Source organism: Chaetodon auriga, chromosome 6, assembly GCF_051107435.1.
Source record: "Chaetodon auriga isolate fChaAug3 chromosome 6, fChaAug3.hap1, whole genome shotgun sequence".
NCBI classification, from domain to species: Eukaryota; Metazoa; Chordata; class Actinopteri; order Chaetodontiformes; family Chaetodontidae; genus Chaetodon; species Chaetodon auriga.
Window position 1 is genome coordinate 2,402,343 of NC_135079.1, and position 15,330 is coordinate 2,417,672.

The following is a 15,330-nucleotide window of genomic DNA, read 5'->3' on the forward strand; positions in this document are numbered from 1 at the left end:
TTAAAGAAAGACTGGACGACAGTTTCACAAACAGGTCTGTCTTCATGAATCCATCCACAGAAAAGGTTTGGCAATGTATGAGTTTGAGCCTTTAATCAATCAGTAACTCCACCTGGTCACTGGCTTCTCCTGTGAGGATTTCATGCTTTTCTGCTTTGTATCAGTTAGAGAACATCTGAAAGGAATCTGTGAGCCATGTCAAGGTGGAGGACAGTAAACTTTCACTGTGAGGGCATCTCACCTCTCACCAACTGTGATCATGCACCATTGCCTGTGGGGACCATGAATGGCACGTTCCCTTCCTCGACCTCTAATTCTCCACAGTCATTGTACCGCCGTACAGATGCTCCCTCAGAAAGACCAGCGTCTTCCTCCAGGCGTCTTCCTGAGCGCGAGAATGAGCCACCGTCTCTCCGCCCCACAGAGCCACCACTGCAAAGACAACAGGAAGCTGAAACATCTGCCAAAAGTCGAACCTGCAGCTTCAGATCAGTTTCTGGTCTGAAGGTGAACCTACGCTCCTGATGGGAGTTGGCTGGTACGAAGGTGCTGGCTCGGGCGTGCGGCGAGTACGGAGGTTCGATCAGGTGACCGGCCTTCGGATACAACAGGACGGTCAGCAGGTGGCTATTCCCCGCCCGCTCCATCATGTCCTTCATCTGGAACACAGGAAGTAAGATGATGATGATGATGATGCAAGAACAGGCACTAAATTTCAAGACCTAAGACCTAAATTACAGGCAGATATTTTTCAAGTTCTAGAAATCAATTGTCTTTAATCTGGAAAAACATCCTCTGAGCATTGATGGAGTCTGACAACCAGAAGCCAGAAAACTCAAAGAACTATGGGAAATGACCATCTGAGTAGTAACCTCTAAAAAATCAAGAAGTCTATGGGATCACTACATAAATAAATGTTGTCGAAAATGAAGCAGGACACCTTTGGCTCCAGTACCAACGAGCTGTTTCATGAGTTTAATGCCTGACATTAAAACTAAACTTATTACTGACAGTGTGTGAGAATTCAATACGTTATTTTTTACATGAGATCAGCATAAACAACCCCAAATATTTGGTCCTTGAAGAAAATGCATATTTTATTGGACGTTTTTATTGAAGTTGCATAATGTCCAGAACTGACTTTTAGTGTCATTCTCTTTATTTAATATTGGTCATTTTGGAACTCCACAGGTCATAAGCTTGTTCTTCTCAGAGGACGCTGTCCTGTCAGTAAACTCACGTCCATTGCAGACTCTTGGGCGGGCCAGTTCTCATCGTCGTCACCGACAACCAGCAGCAGAGGACACTGGAGTCGACCCACCTGCTCAGAGACAAACAGCAGCAGCATTCAGCAGCTTCAGATATTTACATTTATCTGTGGATTTTGAAAATCAAGAATCAAAATAGGTGACGTGACACAGCTGTTAACCACGTCTGCTGTAAGACACCAAAAATGGGCGATGTTGGCTGAAAAAAAGAAATCCTGGCTGGTGATACTCACGTCCACTTTGAGGGCAGGATCAGTGGGGATGGGCAGCAGCAGATCTCGAAAGATCACCTGGTTCTCCTCGCTGATGCGAGTCTTCCCAGCATTTCTGTACATGTACACACATGCGCACACACATTATATGTGTGTGTGTATCGTTAGCCATTAAAATCTGAAGGGTTCCTTCTCTGGGAAGCAGGATCAGTACTGGCTGAGATCAACTTACTCTCTGCAGAAATTCAGCATTTCTTCCACAGATCCGTCAACCGGCTGCACGTGAGTCCCACTGATACACACTGCACACCTGAGCTGAGAGACCACACACACAAACACACACACACACACACACACACACACACACACACATTTAAGATATGCAGAGGATTACACAGGACCAGCTGTGAGAGAAACAAGCACCATCGCTCCTGGAAAGGCATGGAAGGAACTGAGCAGCTGAATTTTATTGAGTCCCTTTTCTGGTCTGACTCGTACTTACCTCCATTTTAAAGCCGTAGCTCCATTGAGCCACGTCAAGACGATGAAAGTAACTTTCAGCTCTGTTGGTCTTACCTTGATAACTTGAGAGTAAACAGCCATTTTGAGGGTCATACTGGTACCCAAGGAAAGACCCATCATACCGATCCTGCTGCCCAGGACCTCGGGATGCTGCTCCAGGACTCTGTAGGCCGTCTGCAGCAGGAAAACCCGTCAGAAAACAACCTGCTGTCGCACAGAGGCCGTGCTCTGGACATTTTGTGATACAGTTCGTTTTTGGTTCGGGTGGATTTTCATGTTATATACAAACATCCATATCAACCAACACTGCCTTCCTGTGATGGTGACTGTATTTCGGTAATTTTAACTGATATTCAGTGTTAGATGTCACAGAAAGTCTTGGCAAAATGGAAGCTGACTGGATGTGACTCCACTACTATCAGTGCATGTGTAGTCACTTAACATCACAAACTGAAGTACAACAGTTCAGTCTGCTCACATACAGCACGGATCGACGGGTGGAATGAAATGCTGAACTGAACATCTGAAACTAAGTCGTGACTCCTATTAGCCCCTTCTGTCAAGCAGAAATCCAGCATTAGTGTCATTAAATGGAGGAATGCGTACATATGGAATTTTAGGTCTTCAGCTTCAAAAACTTGCAAGGACATGATCTCCGTATTTCCAAAGTCTTGTTTATGGCCCTTTGATTGAGGCACAGATGAACAGTGTGATTGATGACTCCTGTTCAGGTTCTGCTCATGTCCCTAAAGAATTTTGGCCCAGGGCAGTCACTGCCTGAACAAAGTCTAAGTGTGGTGAAAGCAGGAGTGGCTGTTTTGCTCGAGGCTGTAGAAGAGACTCTGAGAGCTGAAAGACTGTCAGGACCCCATTAAGTCTGAGCTCCTCTATTTATTTTCCATACATCTGAACATATACGTCAAGGTTCGGAAACTGTTGAATCTCGTGTTTTAGCATACCTTTTCACATACCTGTGGCTGCTCAGCCAGACTGCACCTCAGGCTGCGACATTCTTAAATGTGCAGACTTTTATGTTCAGAGTGAAGATCACGTTTGTCAGGTGGACAAAAACAGCTTTGCAATGGGGACCACGTTGCCCTGCATGTGCTGCACATGGAACCAGGCAGATGTCTGCTAACCTGTTGGCCTCAGCTACTTTATAAGACGTCAGATCTGCGTGTCCGGAGTTTTCTGAATGAACATCTTTCAGATTTTCTTTACCTCAAAGTAGCTGTTGTCCACTATTTTCCCAGTTTCTATGGTGATTTTAGGTGTCAGGTAGTCGAGGGTCAGGGAGGCGAAGCCGTGGGAGGCCAGCAGCGCTGCACGGTACTCCACCAACTTCCCTCCACCCCCCCACAGATCCAGGAGGCCGGGGAAAGGTCCTGGTCCTTGAGACGAGTCAAAACACCAGAAACAGTTGACAGTTTAGACAGTGATAGGGTGTATTTCTGATGTTCCTAAAACTCCTGCACTACTTTCCTTACTGCCTTTTGCTTTGTTTTAATTTGTTGTGTCCTCGTTGGCAATGAGTGCTTGTTTATACCGCAGTCAAATTTCTTTAATGTGTAAACATCCTTGGCCAATAAAGCCAATTCTCATCAATCAATCAATTCTGACATTTGATGAAACCTTTTTGAGTGTTTACTGCCTTTTTTTTTCACTTGGCTATTCCAACAGTACCGACCAGTTACAGGCAACTTAAAGTGAACTATATTGAATTTAACTTTCATGGTCAATGGTAGTCCACTGGTCAGTGTTGCTCAGACTGTCACACCTGACCTTCACCCACAGGACATCTTCCTCCAGACTCTCCTCTGGTCCTACCTGAGGGCAGGAAGAGGGTTGCAGTGAGTCCGCCCTCTGTGATCGGGACCCTGCGGACGCCGGGCGCCATGTACCAGCGCTCCACCACTGTACCAGCAAGTCGCACCTGATCCGTGAAGCCCTCAGTCTGGTGACCTTGATATACTGAGATTGTGACCTCCATGGGAGTCTGGACGTTCTCCTTCCTTATCCTGGGGGATGATGGGAAAGAGTCAACTTTAATAATTGATTCAGTATTGATTTATATCATCTGAACAGCTCCGTCCTTATTGGCCTACCTGAGCCCAGGTTTGCTGCCAGGAACTGGTCTGAGGCTCCACAGCAGACCCATCTGCTCAACTCCAGAATATGTCCCACCAAGACTGGGATCCTCTGAAACTGTCAAGTAAAAGGCATGAAAAATTATTTCTCATTTTAATCATTTCCATGATGTGCCATTATTTTATTAAAACCTGTTTTTTCCCCAGAATTTTCCAAATTTAGACATTGAACCATGTACCATTCACAGTCCCGACGGCATTGGCGGTGTAGTGAGCAAACGCCTCCCAGCTGTGTCCATCCTCACACTTGTGGAGAGCGTGGATGGTCAGCTGGAAACCTGGTGGGGTGTTCTGGACCAGGACAATAAACTTCTCATCCATGAGTCCTCTGGACGGCTGGACCGACAGCTTCACACAATACTGTGTCCTGTTCATCCTGGACTGAGCGGACAGCAATGCCGTTAACATCAAGCTTAAAGAGTAAGTTCACACCAGGCTTGAAAACATGGTTTCCTTGCCCTCGCTGGCCGAAGGTTTCTTGAACAATCTCAGCAAAGACTCGACGAAGCAGGTGAGATCACACAAGCTGTAGCTGAATTTACGTTTATTTTACATAAGTGAAAGGGAAATGAAGGCAAAGACAAACTCAACACGGCAAAATCAAACAAAGGGGAAGCCAGGAGGGACGGGACGACTGGCTCACTGCCAACATCTTATAGTTTTCAGTCAGACCAGTTGAGCCGAATCTCTAATGACCAAACTCCGCCGAGCAGGCTCCTGGTGGGAGGGTCCTGATCGCTGACTCTGCATTCTTCACTGACTCTGAATGGCTTGTTGGGTTCTTACATTGGAAACAAGTTGAGACAATAAGTCTTAAATGTACCGGGGTGAATATACCACCTTAACAAACTACCTGCTGAACGACGAATCCTCCGCATTTAAACAGACGTGTGCATCCTGGCGAGACTTCTGTGGAAACTTTCACAATACTAATTCAATTACAGACATATTATTGGGGTAGTATTCCACACCTGTTAATATTTAAATGTAGAATGGTGCTCATTACATAATCTGACTTACTTTTCTTCCTCCACCGTGTCCTTACAAAGTCAACATATTTTTCTTTCTTTAGCTGTGCTCATTCTCAACCTAACCAATAGAGATTTACTACATCAGAGTTGATATGCATGTTTGATCGTACCTAAAAACAATTAAAATATATGAATCTTCCGAAAAGAAGGCAACAAATTAAACAGTTCAACGACACAAAGAATCAACATAAAAACGGCAAGAAATTTCTTCCCCTTAATTTCCAAGTTAAGCTAACTTATCCCAGCAAAAGGCAAACAAAAAGGAAACACAACATTAGTTTTAGTCCGGTTATACATCAGTTCGATGCTGAAAATGACATCCACCATCATCACTCTTCTTAGACTTTTACATGACAAGAGAGATTGATTTGTATTATTCAGAAAGCAACTTGCAGCTCTAAGTTATTTATGTTCTCTGTGTAACCCAGCTGACACACTGGATATACTGTAGAGTTTGAACATAATGTCTGACTTGGAAATGGAAACTGAAATGGAAACTAACAAGTGAATATGTCACCGGAAATGTACTGAAAAACACAAATGTGAAGCCTGCCAAAAATCTTATTTTTCCTTTAGTGTTTGTTGTAATGATGTGAAAATTTTAAACAAAGTTATATCAATGCAGCCAGTTCAGCCTACACGCAGTAATTATCGTGATAATAAAGAATAAACTTAGAAACTAGTCACACAGACTGGCTTCTTCTTGACGAATGTCGCACAGTACAGCACTCTGAGTTCAGCAAATTACTGCAGTTTGATGGTGAAATAAACCTAAAACCATTTATCCATTATTACAAACCATTATTTCTGATTTAAAATACGTTGAAAAACTTACTGTACAAGCAGATTGAGAACAGATGCAGACCTCACAGTTGTTTTCTTCAGCTTTGGTGACGTGACACTTGCAGTGCATCTGCATTTTATTGGATCTTCTGGAGTTCAGCCTCATTGGGTGGAGCTCCTCTCGAGGCAACGCCACTCTGTGTGGACACAAGATGACGCCATCAAGTTGGCAGCTCCTCACTGGATCTCACGTGGGAGAAAAGCATTGGTGCACTGACCTCTGCAGGACGAAAGGTAGAAGTGCCTTTAACTTCTGACCTCACACAGCTGGATGTGCTCAGTTGTAGTTTGTGGTACTTGTAAAGTGACATTTTGTGACTGCATCTGACACAAATGTGACACTACTGCATTGACAAAATCTGTCCACAGACAGACAGACAGACAGACAGACATATATTCATGTTCTTGCCCAACAACTAATGGTTTCTCTTGCCAACAATGACACTTTTTGTGGTCATGAGAAACTGTGTCTGTCTCATCCATGAAGGGTTGAATCGAGGGCATCTGGACTTGGTTGTAAATTGAAATGTTTTGCCTCTCATCCGAGTGGCATCTTCATTTCTGACTGGGAGTCTCTTGTATTTTACCTTGGTGGGGTTGTTATCAGACAGTCGATGGAGCTGTCACATGAGGCCAAGTGTGAGTGGCTGTCATTCACCTCCTCCTCTGCTGAGGGATCGTTTCCACCGCTTTGATGTTAACAGCCTCCGATGAGTGTCCCTTATCTTTCAGGTAGACTGCCTCCTCTGTGCACTCCTCACTGCACTGGACTGCATTCACTAGATTATTTTTCCAGTGTTTGATGAATGGCGATGCTGTTGCATGTATTCTTCTTTGACACGTCCACACAGAGCAGCGTTGCCTCGAGAGGAGCTCCACCCAATGAGGCTGAGCTGCATTTGTACTGCACTAAATGTATGCAAAGGTATTAAATTCTGCAATACATGTTTATTCATTGTGAATTTTATTCACAGAGTGACATGTTACGATGGTACAGTCAGAATGAAATAAAGACGGATGACTGTTTCCTGAAGAAACCTGTCTTTATGAACTGGTACAAAGACAATTTATCTACATTTCAATCAAAACTTCAGCGTCTTCGTTTGATTCTTTCTCTGTTTGTATCACTGTAAACTCAATATGTTTGGGTTTTGGACTGTCGATGGGGACAATACAAGACAACTGAAGACGTCATCTGGGACTCTGGGATAAGCTTTTAATTTTTTTTTACTATTTTATGACATTTGTTTATACTAAACGATCAACCACAATCAATTAATTAAAGAATACATTCATCAATAACTGCACTTTGTTATCTGTAGTTTTAAGGTGCTGCATAAATAAAGTTTATTACTATTATTGTCAGATATTTCTTAACGCAGTTATTGATCTCTTCTCTCTATGATTCAAGTTGGAAAATGTGACAACAATTCAAGCTGCTTCAACTCCGATCACACAACATTGTCTGTGGGCAAAAATTAATGAGACTTTTACATCCTGAATCTCTTATAATCACTAGTTGTTGCCTTGGTTATTGGTGGAAAATGAGGCTGCACCAGGGTTTGTGCTGTACAAATGTTCCCTCAGAAAGACCAGCGTCTTCCTCCAGGCGTCTTCCTGAGCGCGAGAATGAGCCACCATCTCTCCGCCCCACAGAGCCACCACTGCAAAGACAACAGGAAGCTGAAACAGCTGGAAAAACTCAAGCCTGAAGTCCTGATTTTAGTGTCTAAACCTCGAATCATTCAGTTTCAGATCAGTTTCTGTCTCCAGCTTCCAGGTCTGAAGGTGAACCTACCCTTCTCACGAGTGTTGACTGTTCTGAAGGCACCGAATCGGGTGTGCGGCGAGTACGGAGGTTCAATCAGGTGACCGGCGTTCGGATACAACAGGATAGTCAGCAGGTGGCTATTCCCCGCCCGCTCCATCATGTCCTTCATCTGGAAAACAGGAAGCCAAAAAAACTCATGTTTGTCAGGTGGTTTCATTTATTTTTATGTTTGCACTCACACCCCAAAAATCGTGAGCGGTTCCTTGCAGCATTTTGCAAAGAGTGGCCTCAGCATCGGGTGGGGCAGAGGGTGCAGGGCTGAGAAGTCTTCACATTTCCAAAGAAACGTCAGAAAGATGCGTTCTGACTGGTGCTTTCACTTTCTGTAGTTCTGCTGAATATCAGACTGAGCTGGGCACATGAGCTCCCCCTCACGACAACATGGGTACATGGTAGACTAAAACCTTGGCCAATGAACGTCGAATATGGGACATTTCCTTGGACAGTGCACCAATACTGCTTGTACAGTTTGCTAACTCTCACTGATTTGGCTCAGGGCCAGTTTATGGTGACACCGAGCTGTGAGCTGCACAGTGGAGCAGAGTCTCCACTGCTTCTTTCTGAGTGACTCACTGGCCCCCCCTTGTGGTGACTGTCTTCAGTCTGCTCCACCTCATCAGCTGTCTTGTTTCTGCTGATTGGTTGGGTGTGTCCTCTGTTTTTTTCAATGGGAATCAATGGGTGACCCAGCTCAGAACCTCCACACTGCTCCACTTTCAACAAGGATTACTTTGTCCCTTTATCACTTGCTTTTTTGTCAATTTCTGTCTGTCTGTCACTAAACTTACTGTTCTGACAGCGTGTGGGAACTCAACACATTCTCCATCGTCAGAATATGAAATAATATGAAGGCATGCCAACAGAAAACATTTGGTCTTTGAAGGTAACATTTTTTGGAGTTTCTCATCTGCATAATTTTGTAAAAACAGCAGATTAGCTGGTGGGCAAAAAGAACAGAAACTGTTGCAACACCAGTTTGCTTTATTCCTTGTTGCATCCTTTTTTGAGTTTGCTGTTTGGGAAATTTAAGCATTCATCCTGATAATGATTAAAACAAATATGAATAAAACTTTTACTATATAAATAAATGGTTGAGTGTTAATAAGCTGATTTAAGAATTTTGCAGTGTTCATTTACAAGTAGCACCTGATCAAATGATTTATTGTTTGTTTGTTTGTTTTTTAATATTAGTCGCTTTAAATTTCCATAAATAAAAAAAAATTCAGCAAAGTTGAATCCTGCAAACCTTTGCTTATTTGGCTTGTTATTCTCACAGGATGTTGTCATGTCAGTAAACTCACGTCCATTGCAGCCTCGTAGGCGGGCCAGTTCTGATCGTCCTCACCGACAACCAGCAGCAGAGGACACTGGAGTCGACCCACCTGCTCAGAGACAAACAGCAGCAGCATTCAGCAGCTTCAGATATTTATGCATCACCAGACATCACCTGCAGAACCATTACTCAAAGCTGGAGAGCCACATTTATCTCCAAATACTTCTTGTAGATTCAGCAGAAAATGAAAGAAAATCCATCCACTTTGCTGTTAAGCCTCCGATCAAACATGTTTGTTAATGACGAAAAACAGCCATTAATCTGACAGAGAACTGTTCTGATTCAGAGAAAATTAAACTCATCTATTCTTGTTCTATAAAAGGTCTCGTAAATAAACTGAATCTTGCACAAATAAAATTCACAAATGTGTTTTGTATCTTACAGACGAATTAACCGAGAAGCAAATGAATACCTATGGAAGCCCAGAGCAGAAACGTTTCCGATCATTTGTTTTTCACCTCACTTTTTACGGTTAAGTATCACCGGCTTGAAGTTTTATTTGACAATAAAGGAAAATAGAAATTGCTGTTTTTACTCAAATAAACAAATAAATCCCACAGACAGCCGACTTGAAGCAGTCGTTAACCTGTTTTGTCTGATTCATGATGATGATATGCACATATTAAAAACTGTATGTATCTAAAGTGTGAAACACATCATTTATAATTTATGTAGAAAAATTAACTATATAAGAAAGAGACAGAGAGAAATTGTGTCCGGTGATACTCACGTCCACTTTGAACGCAGGGTCAGTGGGGATGGGCAACATCAGATTTCGATAGATCACCTGGTTGTCCTCGTTGATGCGAGTCTTACCGGCGTTTCTGATTGGACAACAAAAAGAAGTTTATTTTCAGTCTGAAAACAGCGTTCAAGCTCATCATCAGCGGTTCAGCTGTTGAGCTAAAATTATAAGGCGGCTGACGGCAGATCAGCTTACTTCTGAGAGTAATCCAGTAATTCTTGCACAGATCCGACAACGGGCTGAACATGACTCGCACCAACACACACCACACACCTGAGCTGGGAGACCCCACACACACACACACACACACACACACACACACACACACACACACATCCAATGAATGATGCAGAACTCTTAATATATCTATAATTGGGGAAAACAGAGAAATATGAGAATGAAAGCAGCTCATTTCAGTGGAATCAGCTGCGGAGCCACAGTGAACTGTTGCAGAGCTTTAGTTTGCAGTTCAGCTTTGGTGAACTCTGACATCATTGACCAGCTGGCGACTGCTTCTGGTTTGTCTTAGATGTCCCCTTGTTTCCCTCATTTGCTTCATTTCCTCACGTCTTAGTGCCTCCAACATCCTTTCCTCTCAGGTTTCATCTGAAGAGATGTGTTTCTGATGACCACGGGACATCTGGATCAACCGTCAGTCCACAGCTCTGCGATGTAATGTCCAAATGATCACATGGAAACACAGCTACTGCTGCCTGAGCTATTTGTTTTTATATTGTTCTCACATAAAAATCAATTGTGTGAGGAACGTCCACATATGCATCACCACTTTATGCTGTGTCCAACCACAGTGCAAAAATACATAAATTATTTGCATTCAGCATGCTGGAGAATAAACTGCTCAGCATGGTCTCCAGTCAGTCATCAGACGGGAGTCCATGGAACAAATAAGTTCAGCTCAGTTGACAATTTTAAATTATTGTCCCATTAGGGATCAAGCTAACTAGCTTGCTAACTGGCAGTTGACTGAGTGGTTGCAAACCAGCTAGCTTGGCAAGCTATGTTGCGGAATTAGCTGCAGAATGTTACTGCTAACTAGCATGTTTTCAGTTGTATCTCAGAAGCATTTTGCTATGAGCAAAGGTAGCCACACCCAACAGTAGCTACTGCACCACCCGACAGGTGGTTAATGTCACCAAGCTCCTAGCACCAACTATTGAATGAGGACGAGCAACTTGAGTGACGTTTCTGGTCTGACCACGGACTCATCTGACTGTTAGCTTCAAATGACCTTCATTAAAGTAGAGGAGTTTTGTCGTCTTACCTTCATAACTTTGGAGTAAGCAGCCATTTTGAGGGTCATACTGGTACCCAAGGAGAGACCAAACATGGCGATCCTGCTGCCGATGATCTGAGGATGCTGCTCCAGGACTCTGTAGGCCGTCTGCCGCAGGAAAACATGTCAGAAAACAGGCTGTCACAGCTGCAACACTGACGCCATACACGTCCCTAAAGCATAATGTGTTGGCCATTGAAGCAGCTCTACGCAAGTTCTCTCTTAAGTTTGGTTGCAAAGCCAACACTAAACAAAGCACTGACACAAGTTAGTTTGATACTAAAGCTGTGTCGATGGCATAAGGTTCTTAGCTTCCTGTGGCTTCACTTTGCTAAGCAGCATCAAAGAGGCTAACAGCTACATGTAGCTAATGTTAATCACCAAACAAGAAAAAGGTGGCGTATGTAAACTAGGTCAAAGCATTAGGTGATAACTATACAACCTTCCTATACCAATACCTGCTCACTACTACGGAGGAATGTACCTGTTTCTGCATTTCTAGCAATACTAGAAAGTCTGAAATCTTTTTCATTGGCAACACATTCCCAAAAAGCTTGTTCATCGGTATAAAGCAGACTGCTGGGTGTGATCTTTGACTCTCAGCTTTCCTCTCACTGTCAGGTGAGAGGAAATGCATGATAAAAAAAAAAAAAAGCTGTGCATGTTAAAGACTATCAGGTGTCTTTGCTTTATCAACATCTGGAAAAAGTAAAATAGGGTTTTCTTGTATGGGATAGAGGTCGTCATCTGTTGGACAGATTTTAAAGTCTTCTGAGTAATTTGTGTGTCTCCTGTCTCCTGTTACAGCTCCAGCCAGATCATAACATTCATGCTGGCTACTGATTCTTATTCTCTTTCATTCAGATCCTGCCACTCCCTCGTGTCCTGCAGTAACCCCCCTCCTACTGTTTCCACCACTTGACCTTTCCCATCCACTCAGTAATCAGCCCACCAGTATGTACCGTATACACCGATTCACTTCCATGAGGGCTCCACAAGGTTGGCTCCTTTGTATCTGCCCTGTCTTTAAAACCGTTATCAGTTCTGAATCCCTGATCCTACCTGTTCCCAGGTTTATGATTGATCACCTGGTCCTGCTCCAGTTTGCCTTGTCTGATTCATCTCCTGGTTTTGATCTTACCTCACTTTCAGGTTAAACATGTGAGAACTTTTCAGTGCCACAGTATTTAAACGTGCAGCCAACTGAGACTGCAACTGCTGCCAGGCTGTCAACCCAGTTAAGCTACAACTATATTACACCATGGAGGTTAATTGTTGATTTTAAGATTTTATTGTTTAATATCAAAGCCCTAGAGGGTCAGGCCATGGGTCACATTTTTAGTAGAAATGTATTCACAATAATAACTCTCTAACTGATGGTGAATGAACCTCTGAACCAGTTTTCATGGCTTTATTGACACATAAACACACAGAGATAACAGACACATATACTGGAGTGTGCGGCAAAGACTTTTAACCTACACAACTCAACACAATACTTAGGAAACATGACTCTATGTCACACCCAAAATGAATGATTATTACCAGTATGCAGGGTGCAGTTAATGATCTGCAACCCGACCCTGGGGCCCCTCATGTCTCCTGTGTTTTTATTGTGGAGTTTTTTTTATTGAGGAATCAAGGAGTCATGAGAGATTTAGTTTGAACAGGGATAAGACAAGTTACTAGCTGTAACTCCAATAGTATAAGTATGTGCGTAGCCCAATGTCACCCAATAAAAAGTGAAACAGTTACTGTGAGGAGTAAAAGTAAAGTACAATACTATTTGACCATGTACAACATACATTATATTGACAGGTGAAAACTGATCAATCAAAAAATATAAACCAATGCAGCTCTTTGCTAACATGTTAGCCACAGCCAGTTTATCAGGTTAACTGCTCCTTATTGGCCATAATATAAAGGTTTTTATGAAATCCTTGAGTTATTTTGAGATATTCTGAATGGACATTGGTCAGATTTTTTTTTTTTTTTTGGAATTTAGACACTTATTGGGTTTACCTCAAAGTAGTCATTGGTCACCATCTTCCCAGTTTCCATGGTGATTTTAGGTGTCAGGTAGTCGAGGGCCAGAGAGGCGATACCGTGGGAGGCCAGCAGTGCTGCACGATACTCCACCAACTTCCCTGCACCACCCCACAGATCCAAGAGCCCGGGGAAGGGTCCTGGTCCTTGAGATGAGTTATTACACCAAAAACAGTTCACAGGTTACACAATGATGAGGTATATTTCTGATGATGAAACCTTTTTGAGTGTTTCCTGCATTCATTTTTCACTTGGCTATTCCAACAGTACCGACCAGTTGCAGGCAACTTAAAGTGAACTATCCTGGAGTTAACTTTCATGGTCAATGGTAGTCCACTGGTCAGTGTTGCTCAGACTGTCACACCTGACCTTCACCCACAGGACATCTTCCTCCAGACTCTCCTCCGGTCCTACCTGAGGGCAGGAAGAGGGTTGCAGTGAGTCCGCCCTCTGTGATCGGGACCCTGCGGACGCCGGGCGCCATGTACCAGCGCTCCACCACTGTACCAGCAAGCTGCACCTGATCCATGAAGCCCTCAGTCTGGTGACCTTGATACACTGAGATTGTGACCTCCATGGGAGTCTGGACGTTCACCTTCCTCAACCTGAGGGATGATGGGAAAAAGTCAACTCTGATACTGATGATTGTTTCAGTACTGATTAGTATCATCTGATCAGCTCTGTGCTTATTAGCCTACCTGAGAGCTGGACTGCTGCCAGGAACTGGTCTGAGGCTCCACAGCAGACCCATCTGCTCAACTCCAGAATATGTCCCGCCCAGACTGGGATCCTCTGAAACTGTAAAGTAAAAGGCATAAAAAATTATTTCTCATTTTGATGATCATTCTTTTCATGTACTGGCATCATTTTTTTAGTGTTTTCTTCTGCGTTTCTCAAACTTTTCAACATCTGTATTAATTGAATTCATTTTCCTGAATTTTCCAAGTTTAGGCATTGAACCATATGTACCATTCACAGTCCCGGTGGCACTGGTGGTATAGTGAGCAAACGCCTCCCAGCTGTGTCCATCGTCACTTTTGTGGAGGGCGTGAATGGTCAACCGGAAACCAGGTGGGGCATACTGGACCAGGATGGTAAACTTCTCATCCACGAGTCCTCTGGACGGCTGGACCGACAGCTTCATACAATACTGTGTCTTGTCCATCCTGGACTGAGTGGAAAGATAAAATAATTGATATGTCAAAACATGGAAAACAATAAAAACAAGACTGTGTGACTGGACTGATGCCACTAGAGGGAGAATCGTTTCTTTCCTAACAATGTAAAATGGTGAATTCAGTTCAGACAGCATTTTTTGTTTTTTCACATTCGTAACGCCAACGTTACCAAGTCTCTCACTTGGTGTGTGGGACACTTTCAGGCTTCCTGTCTTGCTTTCACACCACCCACACAAATCCCACACCCAATAAGATAAAGCTACAAAGCTACTCTTTGATGAAAAGTTATGTATGTTCAATAACTTTTTGTTCACATTTTGGCACCAACATTTGTACATAAACTTTAGTGCATAAAACATTATTTGCATGTCTTTAGTTGATGCTTTAGCAGATTTTTAAGTATTTAATTTTTTTCTTTTTCATTTTGATGAACAATTTAACATTTATAACAGACTGAAATATCCATAAAAATACAACTCTGAAACATTTGAATAGCCTTCTTACCTGTAATTGGAAATATTAAAATATATTTCACATATTTATGCCAGGAATCTTTGTGTTGCATGAATCTTGCAGCATGATTTCAGTCACCTCTAAAGTGGACCATACCATTTCAAGTGGCTAGGTACCTAGCTAGTCCAGTGGTCGCCTGGGCTGGGCATTCGGGGCTGTATCCCCAAAGATTTTTTCTTTGGCCCTGAATAATTATCCACAGTGCACTTGGAGCGGTTTGTCACTACATAAGATGGCCGTGTTGAAATTTTGTACATTCTGGGAACGCAACAGAGGCCGCACCAATCAGACAGTGTTTACAGGTAAATGCATGGAAATACTTGTGTCTTATTGGCTGACGGGTCTGTCAGTTCTTCAGTTGACGGGT

The 15,330-nt window shown here is 43.1% G+C and overlaps 2 protein-coding genes across 2 annotated transcripts; both read right to left on the bottom strand.

Annotated features, from left to right (window-relative positions):
- Positions 1–197: 197 nt before the first annotated feature.
- LOC143322631 (peroxisomal succinyl-coenzyme A thioesterase-like) lies at positions 198–4,536 on the bottom strand. Its single transcript, XM_076733943.1, has 10 exons — positions 4,329–4,536; positions 4,108–4,207; positions 3,830–4,020; positions 3,224–3,393; positions 2,057–2,176; positions 1,713–1,795; positions 1,502–1,595; positions 1,241–1,321; positions 518–659; positions 198–432 (listed from the first exon to the last, which is right to left on the bottom strand). Exons 1-10 carry the CDS (start codon positions 4,522–4,524, stop codon positions 311–313), a joined length of 1,299 nt encoding a protein of 432 aa, XP_076590058.1. The 5' UTR covers positions 4,525–4,536; the 3' UTR covers positions 198–310.
- Positions 4,537–7,538: 3,002 nt separating this feature from the next.
- Positions 7,539–14,449, bottom strand: LOC143321775 (peroxisomal succinyl-coenzyme A thioesterase-like). The gene is made up of 10 exons (XM_076732413.1): positions 14,242–14,449; positions 13,971–14,070; positions 13,687–13,877; positions 13,249–13,418; positions 11,215–11,334; positions 10,128–10,210; positions 9,918–10,011; positions 9,156–9,236; positions 7,822–7,963; positions 7,539–7,687 (listed from the first exon to the last, which is right to left on the bottom strand). The coding sequence occupies exons 1-10, from the start codon at positions 14,435–14,437 to the stop codon at positions 7,539–7,541; spliced, it is 1,326 nt and encodes a 441-aa protein (XP_076588528.1). The 5' UTR covers positions 14,438–14,449.
- Between the last annotated feature and the right edge of the window lie 881 nt (positions 14,450–15,330).